Source organism: Cardiocondyla obscurior, linkage group LG18 (genome assembly GCF_019399895.1).
Source record: "Cardiocondyla obscurior isolate alpha-2009 linkage group LG18, Cobs3.1, whole genome shotgun sequence".
Classification (NCBI taxonomy): domain Eukaryota; kingdom Metazoa; phylum Arthropoda; class Insecta; order Hymenoptera; family Formicidae; genus Cardiocondyla; species Cardiocondyla obscurior.
Genome location: NC_091881.1, coordinates 4,992,829 through 5,005,498, shown reverse-complemented (window position 1 = coordinate 5,005,498; position 12,670 = coordinate 4,992,829). Strand labels below are relative to the sequence as shown.

At 46.4% G+C, this 12,670-nt stretch overlaps 1 protein-coding gene across 1 annotated transcript in view; it reads left to right on the top strand.

Moving 5' to 3' along the window:
• Window positions 1–7,004: 7,004 nt before the first annotated feature.
• LOC139109869 (lachesin) overlaps window positions 7,005–12,670 on the top strand; it is a 28,821-nt gene continuing 23,155 nt past the window's right edge. Inside the window, exon 1 of the mRNA XM_070669281.1 lies at window positions 7,005–7,587. Within this exon, the coding sequence (XP_070525382.1) occupies window positions 7,449–7,587 (139 nt within the window). The 5' untranslated portion in view covers window positions 7,005–7,448. The remainder of the gene's footprint in view (window positions 7,588–12,670) is intronic.

Genomic DNA, 12,670 nt, shown 5'->3' with positions numbered 1-12,670 from the left:
ACGCATATACGTATATTTTAAAGCTAGAATTACGCCGGGTATTTAAATGATGTGTAATACGCGCGTAATAACGAAGAAAATTGCAAGTTCTTTAACTCTTTTGATTCCGATCCACTATCCTCTTATTAGAGGATTTTAGACAGGATGTGAACTCGCGCGAGATATAGACCGAGAGAACGAGCGGATCGCTCGAGCTCGCTTCCTTAACTCGGGACCCGAGAAATTCTACGAGATGGAACGTGAGTGGAGGAAATGTCGGAACAGAAATGTAATAGATTAATCTGAGACGAGTAAATGCGGTAGGCGAATGAGAATAGAATAAGCGCGAAGTTAAAGAATTCGCAGCCAAGGCTCGGGACAATAAAATGGAAAACTGGCGACGGTATTGAATTTAAGAAACCACTGGACTCGTCGCGATTTCGAAATATCCTCTATCGCTTTTAACGTATGATTTCTTGAGGCGGGATTACATTGAAAGCACTATGGGATTTTTACGGGCGCGATCGCGAATATTTTTATCGTAACGCAGCACGCTCGGCGTTGAAAGTCAAAAGGGATTTGTGTACGTGTAACATTCGCGGAGAGGTGAATAGATGTTGATGAATCGATAGTTTTCATGAATAGCGAAACGCTAGAGATTCTTCCTGCTCCTCTCCTCGTGAGATAATTTAAAAGTTTGTAATGAGCGCCGTCATTCCATTGCAATTCTCGAGTGTATTTCCGAACCGAAACTTTGCTCGAACTTCGCGCGCGCCGCGTACGATACACGTCTGGTTTTGTATTTCGTTTAATTTACTTTATTGCACGTAATGTGAAAGAGATGTTATTTGAAAAATTTTACAAAACGCAACGTCGAAATTCTCTCCTCTTAACGCCACTTCGTAATCGCGATTAAATGCGGAAAAATGATTTACGGTTTTTGTATAGGAATTATGATATCGCCGCGAATAAAGAGCCGGGGCGTGTGTCGCATAATGGAATTATGCGAGAAATAGGAATCGGCGCCCATTGTATTGACCGTTTCAGCGTTTTATGCCCAACCGCACGATTTTTTTGCGGTACCGCGCCTCCGTGCTCACGTATTCACGTAATTCTCGTTCTCGTTATGGCGCTCCCGCCCGCATGGTTCCATTAAACAACGCGGACGAATCGGATATCTCGATCGTTTATGCGTTCGCCTTCTCTCCCGGCGTGTCCCGGTGTCTCGTAATCGTAACACGTTTATCGAGCGTTACGGTTCGAACGGCGCACACCCGAAGTGACAATGCGGCGGGATGCGAACCGACTTGAATTTTAAAGGACGCAAAGGAACTCTATCCCTTTCGGAGCTCCGAGGCGACCGGCATGGGGAAACCGAGCTCGGTTTGTCGCGCTCGCACGCCCGACAATGACTTCCAATCTTCGATTTACAGACGAGACCCGACCGCCTTTCTAGTCTGGCTCCTCTTTCGCACAGACGGATTCTTCGTCTATTTGGACGAGATCCGATTATCCGAGTATAATAATCCTTTGGGTCTTAAAGTTGCAACCGACACGCTCGGGAAGTTTGGAGAATCCCGTTCTCCGCCGATTGTTTCTCACCGAGGTGCGCCCGACAAAGTGTAATATAACGCGCGATAGAAATCGAAAGAGTAAAGCGCAACGAAAAAGAGAAATAAAATTTTTATTAATATTTGACGACCACTCGTGGGACTGTTTAAAGATTATGTTGACAAATAGGTGAAAAGTCAGGCTACTTTCTTTTTCATTTCCTTTTTTTTCTTTTCCTCCAATACCCGTAATATACGAAATCTCTCTTTCTCTTTCTCCCCGAGTTTTATTTTCCCCGTATAATGTATAATGCACGAAGGATTGTAAACGGAGCGCGTAATTACGCGCAATGCCGAGGATCGACTATGCGACCTACGGTTGGCTATGGAAGCCACGTCTATCCGTTGTCCCCGAGACTAGCCAGGATTCGATTAGAGCTTAAGTGGATTATAAACGACGTACTTGCAAATCAGTTCTGCCCGCCAATAATTAACTATCGGCAAGGAGTTCGTTGTAAGCCGCGTACGCCACACTCGACGCATACTTGCCTGCTTGCTTACGCAAATCTCGTTTTCGTTTCCCTAGGCGTGCGAAACGTTAATTAGCCGATCTTTTTTTTTTTTTTGGTTTTTTTTCTTTTTCTTTTTAGCGGTACAGCTCTCGGCGGCTGCGCCGGTCGATAATTATCAGCCGGCACGCAACGTTTCTATTATCCTTTACGAAATGTCATTACGATCCCAATTAGACGCACACGCGTTTACACACGCGAGGAAAATACAAAAATGATTTACGTTCCCCCCCTCCTTTTTTTTCTTTTTCTTTTTTCTTTTCCTCTTTCCTTCGTATGAGTTCTTCTCCGCGCGGCAATGGTATTACACGGCGCGCAATATCATTTGTAACGTCACGCGTAACGTTAACGAACTTTTTTCGCGTCCGCCGTTCGTGTCAAGCGGGCAGCCCTTTGTGAAATCAGCGGCCTACTCGGGGCCACTCATTAACATCGCCGCGAGAAATGTATTAATCATTCGGCGCTTTCTCGGCTATTAAGCGGAAATGTGCCGAGCATATTCCAAATCTCATATCCAAACATAGATTAACAGTCAACTTCGCAGAAACTTCCACAACCGCCTCAATTTCTGTGTTTGGGAAGTCACACCGGCGTCTTATGAATTATTAATATTATCTCCCTGCGACGCTACAAACTTCCCTCTCATCTTCGGTTTTTTTTTTTTTTTTTTTTCACACGACGGCGATTACGTCTCTCGATTCTATCATTACTAAAGACCCCGGGCCGTCCTCCGGGCTGGACTCTCAGGCATTTACGAAAGTTCGAACAACGCGCGGGAAATTAATTAAGAAAGAAAATACACTCGGATGATCGATCGTATCTCGTGAAAAACTTGGCCGTTAAGTTAATTTTTATTTTCTCACGGTTTGCAAACTGTTCTCTCAGGCATGTACCCAAGCAGCGTTTCATTCGCTTTGCATTACGGAAAATTGCGTAATACATTAAATACACGGAGTGTATTATTAAACAAAGTTAATTTCAAAACATTTTACGTGAGATAAAACGGCGATCGTAATATCAATTTTGTACACAGTTATCTGAATAATTTGGTGCAAATCCCGGAAATATTGTTCCGATCCAAGAGTTAATTGAACGAAACGTTCTCCTCGCGACTTTGTCTCAAATCGACCATCTGGCCTTTGATAGTTCGGTACGAATTTTCGCCTCAGCGCAAACGAGGTTAATCAGGTCGGTTCACCCGTGGTGCGTGACGCCTGCGATTAATTGCTTTCGCACGTTGCGGCAGCTTCATCTGTTAATTATATGCTCGAAATATCGCTCGAATATACAATCGCTTTTGCAGTTGCTAAATAGGTGCGACCGCGCATTGCCGCCAGGAGTACAACGGAAACGTTTATCACGCGAACATGTTATCTAAAACCGCTCTGCCAACGTGTGGGAAATGTTCAGCTACATTCTGTGTACTCTTCCTTTTTTCTCTTTCTCTCTCTCTCTCGCTTTCTCCTCCTTCCTCTAATATTTTTGAGAAATACTCGCGCGACTCGAGATACAATATTAGGAGAAATATGCTTTGAGCATGTTTGAACGCGTGGCTTTACCTCTTGCGGCGGCCTAATACAACAGGTATTACATTTATCCCGTAAGCTTATTAACGTTTTCCGTTCGACCTTTCTGGTCCGCGTTCTCATTTTATTCGAGTCGCGTGATGTTTTCCCCTCGTAAAACTCACGCTAATAAGCATAAATCGTAAAACTCGATGCTTAATCCTTTCTCCTCTTATCAGCTTATTTTTTCAAGCCCTCCGCGATACGGGACGTTAATAAAAATCATTTGCTCGCGAACGTATTTAGATATATAGGAGGGTATTAGGTGCAGTTAAAAGCGAGACACACGGCGGCAATACCAGGTACTATGTAGAAGAGCTTAATCTAAGATCATTAAAAGTTAATCAACGCGGAAGGCGACCCCTCGCAAGTAGGAGTTAACGATGGTACGTCGTAATTTCGGAACAATCGCCGGCATCTCTACGGCCTTAATACTCCGCCCCCCCAGTCAGTTGTCTTAGCGGAAAGCTCGCGCTCCATTGTAACAAACCTCGTTAACACCGATCATCCGAGACTGATCATCCGAGATATAAACTTCGTCGTTGCATATTACAAAGTGCGATAGGTATTTAAAGGCTCATTGTCGGCGCGCGTGACGCAAACAACAGTTGTCATTTCGGTACGTTCTCCACCCGCGCGTGCGTGTCTCCCTAATAAATGAGATCATTAATACACGTTATATCGACGAAACACGTTTATTCGTGAGTAATAATACGCGATACGAATCACCTGCCCGCGATTAATTAGGGCTACATTACGCCGCCGATTAATCGTCACGACGCCCAAGTACGTTACGATTAATTCACGCGCATTGATATGTCCGGCGGGTCCGAGCGCGCTGTTTATTCTTGCCGAGACTTCGGGGAGGGCCCCATATCGCGTCGCGCTCCGCGAGATTTCGCTGAAAATTTTACGGGCCGCTGGTAACAGGGGCATGACAAAAACAGCTTTGTCTATAAACCAAATCAATATATCGAGCCGCGCGCGCATCTCGTCCGTTGAGATTTTGGAAATATGACAGTCCTCGTGATAAAACGGCGCGACAAATATTGACATTTCGACACTCCGATTTGTTCTCCGAGGTGGATTCAAGCCGAATCTCAAAGTCAATTACTCGTCCTTCCTCCCCATTCTCGCCAGCCACTTTTTTTTACCCCCCCGCTCGGCTCGCGGAACACCGTCGCAGACGCTCGGATCTGGCTAACGACGCGTCGGAAATCGTATCTCGTAATTTCAGGACAATCACTTCCATCATTCTAAATTTCGCCCGCCGAGTTTCTAATAACGTCAACTCGGAAACTGCCCCGGCAAACCCTCCTTTATCGTTATTCCCTTCTTTGCTGGCGGCGGTGTAGATCGGTTGCTAGTGGGTCGTGATCTCCTTGGCGCCGTACATGCCTAGTTCTCGCACGGAATGCTGCTACGGCGATTCGCAATCACGAACAAACCACGCCGTATAAAGCCGGATAATCCGAAGGAGATCGAACGAAATGATAGGGGATAAATAAATGGAATAATTTGATGACCCCGATGAAAAGTGTCGCGAAAAGTGAACGAATAACTCGGCCAGTTTCAGTTGCGAATCCTTTACCAAGCAGACGGTATTTTGTCGATAGCATGTCCAGAATAAAAAATACCGTGACACCATTTCGCTCATAGTTTTTTTATTTATCTGATATTTTCTTTCTATTGCCGCGGATAAATAAAAAAAATTTTAAGAGAGGGAGAGGGGGGGGAGAAATTTATCGCATGCAAAGCGATAATTTTGTAATTTATTTTAAAAGAGTTGGAAATTTGCATAATTATAGTTCGTTACGCGTCCTCTGTTGTTAGGCGCGATTATCACAAGGATCTGTATTTCCAGGTTTCATAAATAAAAAAGTGACATGTTACCGTTTTCCATTTGAAACAAAATTTCATTAGCGGTGATCGTAAAATTTCGTCAAAAATTTTTGTATTTTTTTTTCCCCCTCTCCACACCGGTCAAACGTAGAAATAAGATTAAAATTATTTTTGTCGCGCTTACATTTTTGTTTGCCGTTTTTGCATAGCTTTCCGTAACGTTCGCGATAGTTGCGTATATATACGGCACGCGTAAAATATTAGTTTAAAATAGACAGATGTTTGCGAATATTTTCATTAAGCTCGAAATATTATAACGAATCGGTATATAAATGTTGCGTGGCAACTGTTTTTACCGTTCCCAAGTTCATTTTTTGCGTTCTTACTAGTTGAAAATTACTCCCGCGGGAAAGCGTGCTCTACTACACGAAGAAATTTATTTCGTATTCTAAAAAAGTAATATCCATCGCGGGGATTTATATATCGTACCATTGGTAGCGTACAAAGTTGTTTCTTTATTACTCGCGACAGAATTACGGCTGTTCGTCGTGGGAGTAATTTTTTTTTTTCTCTCTCTCCCTCGCCGAGGGGTGGACACTCGACGCGATCAGCACGTAAGAGATAAAATGAATTAGGTATCGCTTAATCTAACCGAAAGTATTATTCGGTGACGTACGCCGGCCGCGTGGTTATCGTAACTCGCAATTCCGGGGACAATATCTAGAATTAAGCGGTGTCCCGGGCGAAGACAACGCAAGAGATACTCGGCAGGTGGATGGTTTTCCGGGATCCCCGCGAGCTATCCGGGACCATTGGGGTCAGGAATGTCGAGGGGAGGCGGGGGGGGGAAGAACACGGATTGTACCCTGGCTAAATGCCCGAACGATTGCAATTGTCATCTTTATAAACCCGTCATCGACGGCGGTCGTGAAGATCCTCGTTAGTACGTTAGGCTAGATCTCCCAAGGGACGCGGATCGTTCCAGGGAGAGCGAGCGAGCATCAGGATGGTCGGCGGAAAGAAATTCGGGACCGAGTAGGGGCCGAGTTGTCGAAAGAGCAAGAGAAAAACGAAGAGAGAAAGGCGGGAGGTCGTGGGAGAGCTACACCACCGTAGGGTCTCTCCTGTGCGAAGGGCTACCGAGAAGGAGAGAAAGAGCAGCCGGTTAGCCGGGGAAAGAGACAGACGGAAGAGAGATTCGCCAAGGTACGAGGAAGCGGCAGAAGCAGAGGTGCAGAGGTAGAGGCAGAGGCAGAGGCAGCGGCAGAGAGGCAGCAGCAGTGGTAGCGACGGTGCCCGGGCATCAGGGCACGGTTACGAGGGCGCAAGCGCTGGTAGACCGTTCCTGGTGCGGGCTGCACAACGAAGAGGGGGTGCCCGTAGGAAGTTTATCGGCGGCGAGTCGCGGGACGGGACGCAAAGTCCGGGTGGTTGCGCGGCGGGGGTGGCGGGGGCAGCGAAACCGGGGGTGGTGGAGGCACGAGCGTACTCCGTACTCCAAGGGTTTCCAGGCAGCAGTCTACGGCCCGGGACAGAAGGACCAGGACCAGTCTCGAGAAAAGGGGAGCGAGGTCTCGTCGTGGATCCTCTCTTACGTACCGGTGTGTCTGCTCGTATTCTCTCTGCCTCTCTCTCTACCTTAGCGAGCGTTCGTGACCTTGAGCGAGCGTACCGATGCGTGCCGAGCGGTCCTACCGGCGTGTCACGGTTCGCGACGGTGCCCTCGGCACCAGGACGGTGTCTCGCGGTATGCGGACGAACGCGCGGAGATGAGCGGAAGCGCTCGGCCGGGAGCTGCACGGAGCACGTGCCAACCGCGCAGAAGGCGCTCCAGGCGACACCAGGTGCGCTAATCGTGGACCAATCGCGTGGGAAGAGCAAGATCGCGGGTGATATAGGACATTGCACCCGGGAGAAGCGCGATCGGAGATCGGGGAACAGGAATGACGCTGCAGGCCCGCGGCGGTGCGAATGCCGCGCGTTCCAGGACAGTCCCGATGCTCGCAGCCCTGGCACCGCTTCTCATATTCATCGGGATCGACGGCGTCGTGCACGGCGTCGCGCGCTCCGCGTTTCCTCAAGGTAAATTTATCTCGAAGGGGCTCTTTCCCTCCGGCACGCGCCAGTCCCTTTACGATCGCGGAGTGACATTTCGCGGGTCGTTTAACGCGAAGAAAAGCTCGCATATCTCGTTTGTATTACCGTACAATACGCTGCGGCGATCGCCCGCGTCTCCGCGCGCACCACTTTCATCTATCTACTTTACATTAGATTTACTTTGCGTTTCCGCCACCTTTCTACCGCGCGGTAGACAATAACGAATCTCGACGGAACTAAAGAAGAAATCCCGACGACGTATAAAAATCGCGCGTATCTCATTGGATTTTACTTTCCCGAGAGTTTCAACGCTCGAAAGAATTCACAACAGCAACTTACGCCTGCGTAGCCGGCGTTATATGAATTCGAAATGTTGTTTCTTCGCCTCTCTCTCTCTCTCTCTCTCCCTATCGCTCTTTCTCTGCCAACTTTCAACGCAAATGGAAATAGACAAGGTTTTCCAGATGAATTTTATTGCCGTTTGCTCGCTTGGATTCGCTACCTTTCACCTCTTTCATCTCTACGTTGACTCGCGTGTTTTCGTCTCAAGTGAAAAGCTGCCTCGACAGCGACGGTGGCCCCGTACCATCCTAGTAAACCTTGTTTCCGCTTCATCGCTCTCGCTTCTCTCTACCCTATTGTCCCGCGAAACTCTCCTCGAACATTCTCAAAGAGCGCAATCCTGGATTCGGACTGAAAAATCTCGCGACAATAGAGCGTGGCGCAACATTTTTCATTCGCGCGTCTCTGCTAAAATCATAGTCGCGGAGCCACGTGACACGTTTACGCGCGCGATTACCCTTTTTTTTTTGCGGTAAAGTCTCTTTTACTTCCAGTTCCCACGTAATTATCGCGATCATCTTGTTAACGAAGATTTATCTTTAATCTCTTTAATCCTGTACGTTGCACGGGAAACCGTCTCGGAATGATATAATCTGTCGTCGATTCCAACTTTCGATAAGATCGCGCGAGATCGAGACCGCGAAGATACTCGGCCGAATTAATTGGGGTGAATTAATAGAAACATTTTCAAATTCTGTACTCGCAGCGAGAGAGCAAGCCACTGTTATTCGATAACAAGCTCACACGGGAGTCGCGATTTTAATTGGGATAACGTGAATATCTTGAATAACGAAGTTTATCGCGGCATTCTACATCCGTGGTGCTTCGTCAAGAAGATCGAGGTACGCAGTACGAGCTCGCGGAGCGTGATCAAATTCGTAAAGTTACTTTGCTCGTGCCTGCTTCGTCGAAAATCGCCCATTTCTTTCCGAGAGCGTAACGGCATCCTTTACTTTAGATCGCAACAATATTAGTTCCCGCCGGAAACAGATCGTGACGTTTGGCGATTATAATATTAAAAATTATACCGGAAGCAATCGCGTGCACCGTTATAAATATTCATTAAGTTTGTCAACGTAATACAAGAAGCTTAGAAGTAGGGTGGAACTCTACGACGCGGTCGATTCGATTCGTTCGGCTTCGCGGCCGGGGCGATGTTAATCATCGACACAGGTCATCCGGCCTTCGTAGTCGCGCTTTTAAGGGTAGTTTGGATAGGGAAATTCGATGTTGGACGGAGTTATTACGAGGAGCGACGCGTCGTAAGGGATTTTGTTCAAGGATTTGCATCGATTTGCCTCCCAGAGGAACTTAGGGAATTAATTGCGCGGCGTATAGCTTTAACCGCGGCCGAAGTCGTTAAGTCTACCGCGTAAGTAGCTCTCGCGGTAAAGGCCGCTTTCCGAAGGTCATTTTGGTATGGCTTTTGGTGTATATTTCTCGCCTTTCTCCTCTTCGCCCCGTTACCCCGCTGAAAATCCTGTTGAGGCGCGCGACGTTTTTCCGGATCCACGCGTGTACACGACGGTTGAGTTGCGGGGATGAAGTGCACGGTACGGCGCGGTAACACGTATCGACAGGAGCAAAATGCGAAAATCAATTTTTGACGGGTCATCAGTAAACGTCTGTCGCGAGATGCGCGACAGTTCCTCGATGGTTTCGCAGGTGAAATCGAGCAAACGCGAATCTCTTTTACCTTACGTTCCTCCACCTGCCCGCCCACCTACGTTTCCCAACTGTTTGGCGCTTATGTCAGAAAAGAAATTGAGCTTATGGCTCAGAGATCGCCTTATCGTTTTGCTCCATTAAATTAGATCGTTTGTGTGCGCATCGTTGCTCGATGTAGACACATAGAGTTGCGCATGTTGCGCGATATTACGTTAGCTCACGGCATATAGATATATGTTAACCGTAATAAGTTTGAGGTAAGCATAGAGCAAACGTTTACGGCACATGTTTCACCTCGGGTGGCATAGTCGCGCAAATGCGCAAAATGCGTACCTGCGGATGCGATGTAGAATGGCTTTTCATACAAAACCGTTAATGTGTGTGACAGACGAGTAACGACGTTTGCATTGTTACTGGGTCGCCGACCGGGAGATTTGTCAAAATTCCAAACACGCTCGTTAGCGCTAGCGGGACATCGAGTGCTAAAGAAGAGGGGGAATGGCGGAAGGGACTATGAAAAAAAAAAAAAAAAAAAAAAAACGACGCCTCCATTGTCGCCCGAATTAAATGAAAATTTTACCGGCGGGAATCAACTTAACGAACCGTTTAAACGCGTAAGGTCAATCTTTACATGAAAAGAAAAACCCGAAATCCAACTCCCTCGAGATGATCGTTCGGCTCTTCGCCGTTTAACCTTCTCCCCGGCAAAAAGTCATTCTCTGCGCTTGCACTTTTTATCCGAATAAGACGTACCATGTGGTTACTGCTAACTATATCTTACGGCGCCCGGGCACTCGTCTTTCCCCGCCTGCTTTTTTCGCGTGTCCTATATACCAATGACAAGTGTCAGCAATAATTTCTCTCTTTCGTTTCTCTCTTTCTCTCTCTCTCTCCTTCTCTCTCTATCGTTTCACCGTATATTTAGCTAATTAATCAATTTTCGCTCCGGCTTATATTTAAAAACGTAATAAAGTATGGTGGTTGTTTAAAAAAATTATTCATTCATACTTTGTCAATACATTCCAATTGCGGGCTCAGAAAAATGACGAAAAATATGCAATTCTCCCATTTAATTTTCGAGCTATTGCCAACGAAATGAAATTGACTTTTTAGCGTACCAATCGATCGTTGTGTAATATGGACGTTATGTGTGAGAAAATACGGTGCTATGTTTCATACCCCCCTCTCCGTTTTACTTACTATCACATTTCAAGCATTATCATATCGTTAGCGGAAACATTTAGCGGATATATTGCCTGTATGGAAGGAAAACGGAGTGCCTGATGACATTCCACGACGTGGAAGTGTGATACGAGTTTTATGTCGCGTTATAGATAACGATGAGTAATTTTATCAATTAAAAAAATAATGAAAAGAAGACAATAACAATAGAAAGACAACCTGACGTCAATTTTTCCAACAAATTAATACCGTTGTTGCCCTCCGCACGATTTGCTATCGAATCGTGCATTCCTTTACGTATAATATTAATTGGCTGTAAAAGCTAGTTAAAATAGCAGGAGATTAAATTACATTTATTCACATTCGAGAGAGATAGAGAAAGATAAGAAAAAAAAAGAAAAAAAGAAGACCCCAAAGAGAAGAAAAATAAAAAGCGGTATATTTAATTAATTATGCGAAACGAGAGAAGAAGAAAATAACATTCTCAATAAAGATATCAAATTTAATTTAATAAAATGTAATAAACCGTCTTGATTTTACGCTTTCTTGAAACACGCGGCTCGTGATTTGCCCGGGCTTGAAACATTTGCAGGATGTTCCACTCGATTATTCGATTAGGAAAATTCTTTTGACTCCGAGAATGGGGCTCGCGCAAGTCTCGTTGGCTGATTTCATTCATCGCGCACGTAGGCACGCACACGGCACGACACAGAAGCGTCGCGCTCTTTCCTCTTTTTTTTTGTCTTTTTTTTTTTCCTCCCGCACAGACGTCGCCTTGATATACGAGAAAACTTTTTCGTCGTGTACCTACGCTTTTACGCGGTGCCTCTCTCACGTGCGCTTTAGCGGACATTTTAAGCGACAGCGACGGCGACGGGGCCAGACACGTAGATTCTTTATCTCTCTCTCTCTCCCTTTTGGATCGCGGAAGGATGGACGAGAAATTTTTCGCGGCGGAATTTGAAATAATATACGTGCGAGCCGGCCAAAGTCAAAGAGAGGTCCGCTGCATATCGAGAGAGAAAGAGAGAGAGAGAGAGAAAGAGAGAGACATGCGTTCGCCCTATCGATCCTCCGATTAAAACGCGGAAACGTCTCGGGGGTTCTAAGGGGCCAACGGCTTCTATTTTCAAGTAACGTCCTCGCACCGTGGAGGAGAGAAACTCCGATACGCGGAGAGTATCCGGTCGGATAGATACGGGGGAAGAGTCCTCGCGCGAACGCGGGCAGGAAATGGAGATACGACCTAGGAAATCGCGCGGCGCACGACCTACTTTGGGAAACAGCCGGAATTCAGGATTCCGTTATTAAGAAAACTTCGACGGCGTCGTCCGGGGGTGGGTATGAATTTTGCAACCACGGGAACACGACCGGCGCGGAACCGGCGTAAAGCAACTGCCAGATCTATTTCCGTCGGCGCGCATCGCCCGCCGTACGTCCCGGCCTGCTCGATCGATCGATTATTTTCCCCTTTACGCCGGCGAGCGAAATAATTGTACTCTCGAAACGAATGTCGGTACACACCGAAAAGCGCATTTCTTTCCGACCTTTCAATTTCTATTACCTTGCAGCCGCGAGTGGTTATTTAAAAGATTCTTCCTTTTTTTTCCCCTTTTCCCTTCCCAATTAAACGAGACAGTTAACGAAATCGACGTGTCTTATTGTTAAACCGAGGTTTTTCTCAAAATTAACTTGTTACACGGGGGTAAAGTTTCAACACTGAGCACGCGAAAAGAACGGTTCGCTGGCTGTGCGCCGAGAGCCGGACCTAGTTTTAGCGTGCGATTTAAATAATATACGGCTGTTGATAAATTTATTATAGTCCAGGATGGGAATAATTAACGGTATGCCACTGTAGAAACGTACGCGAAACGTT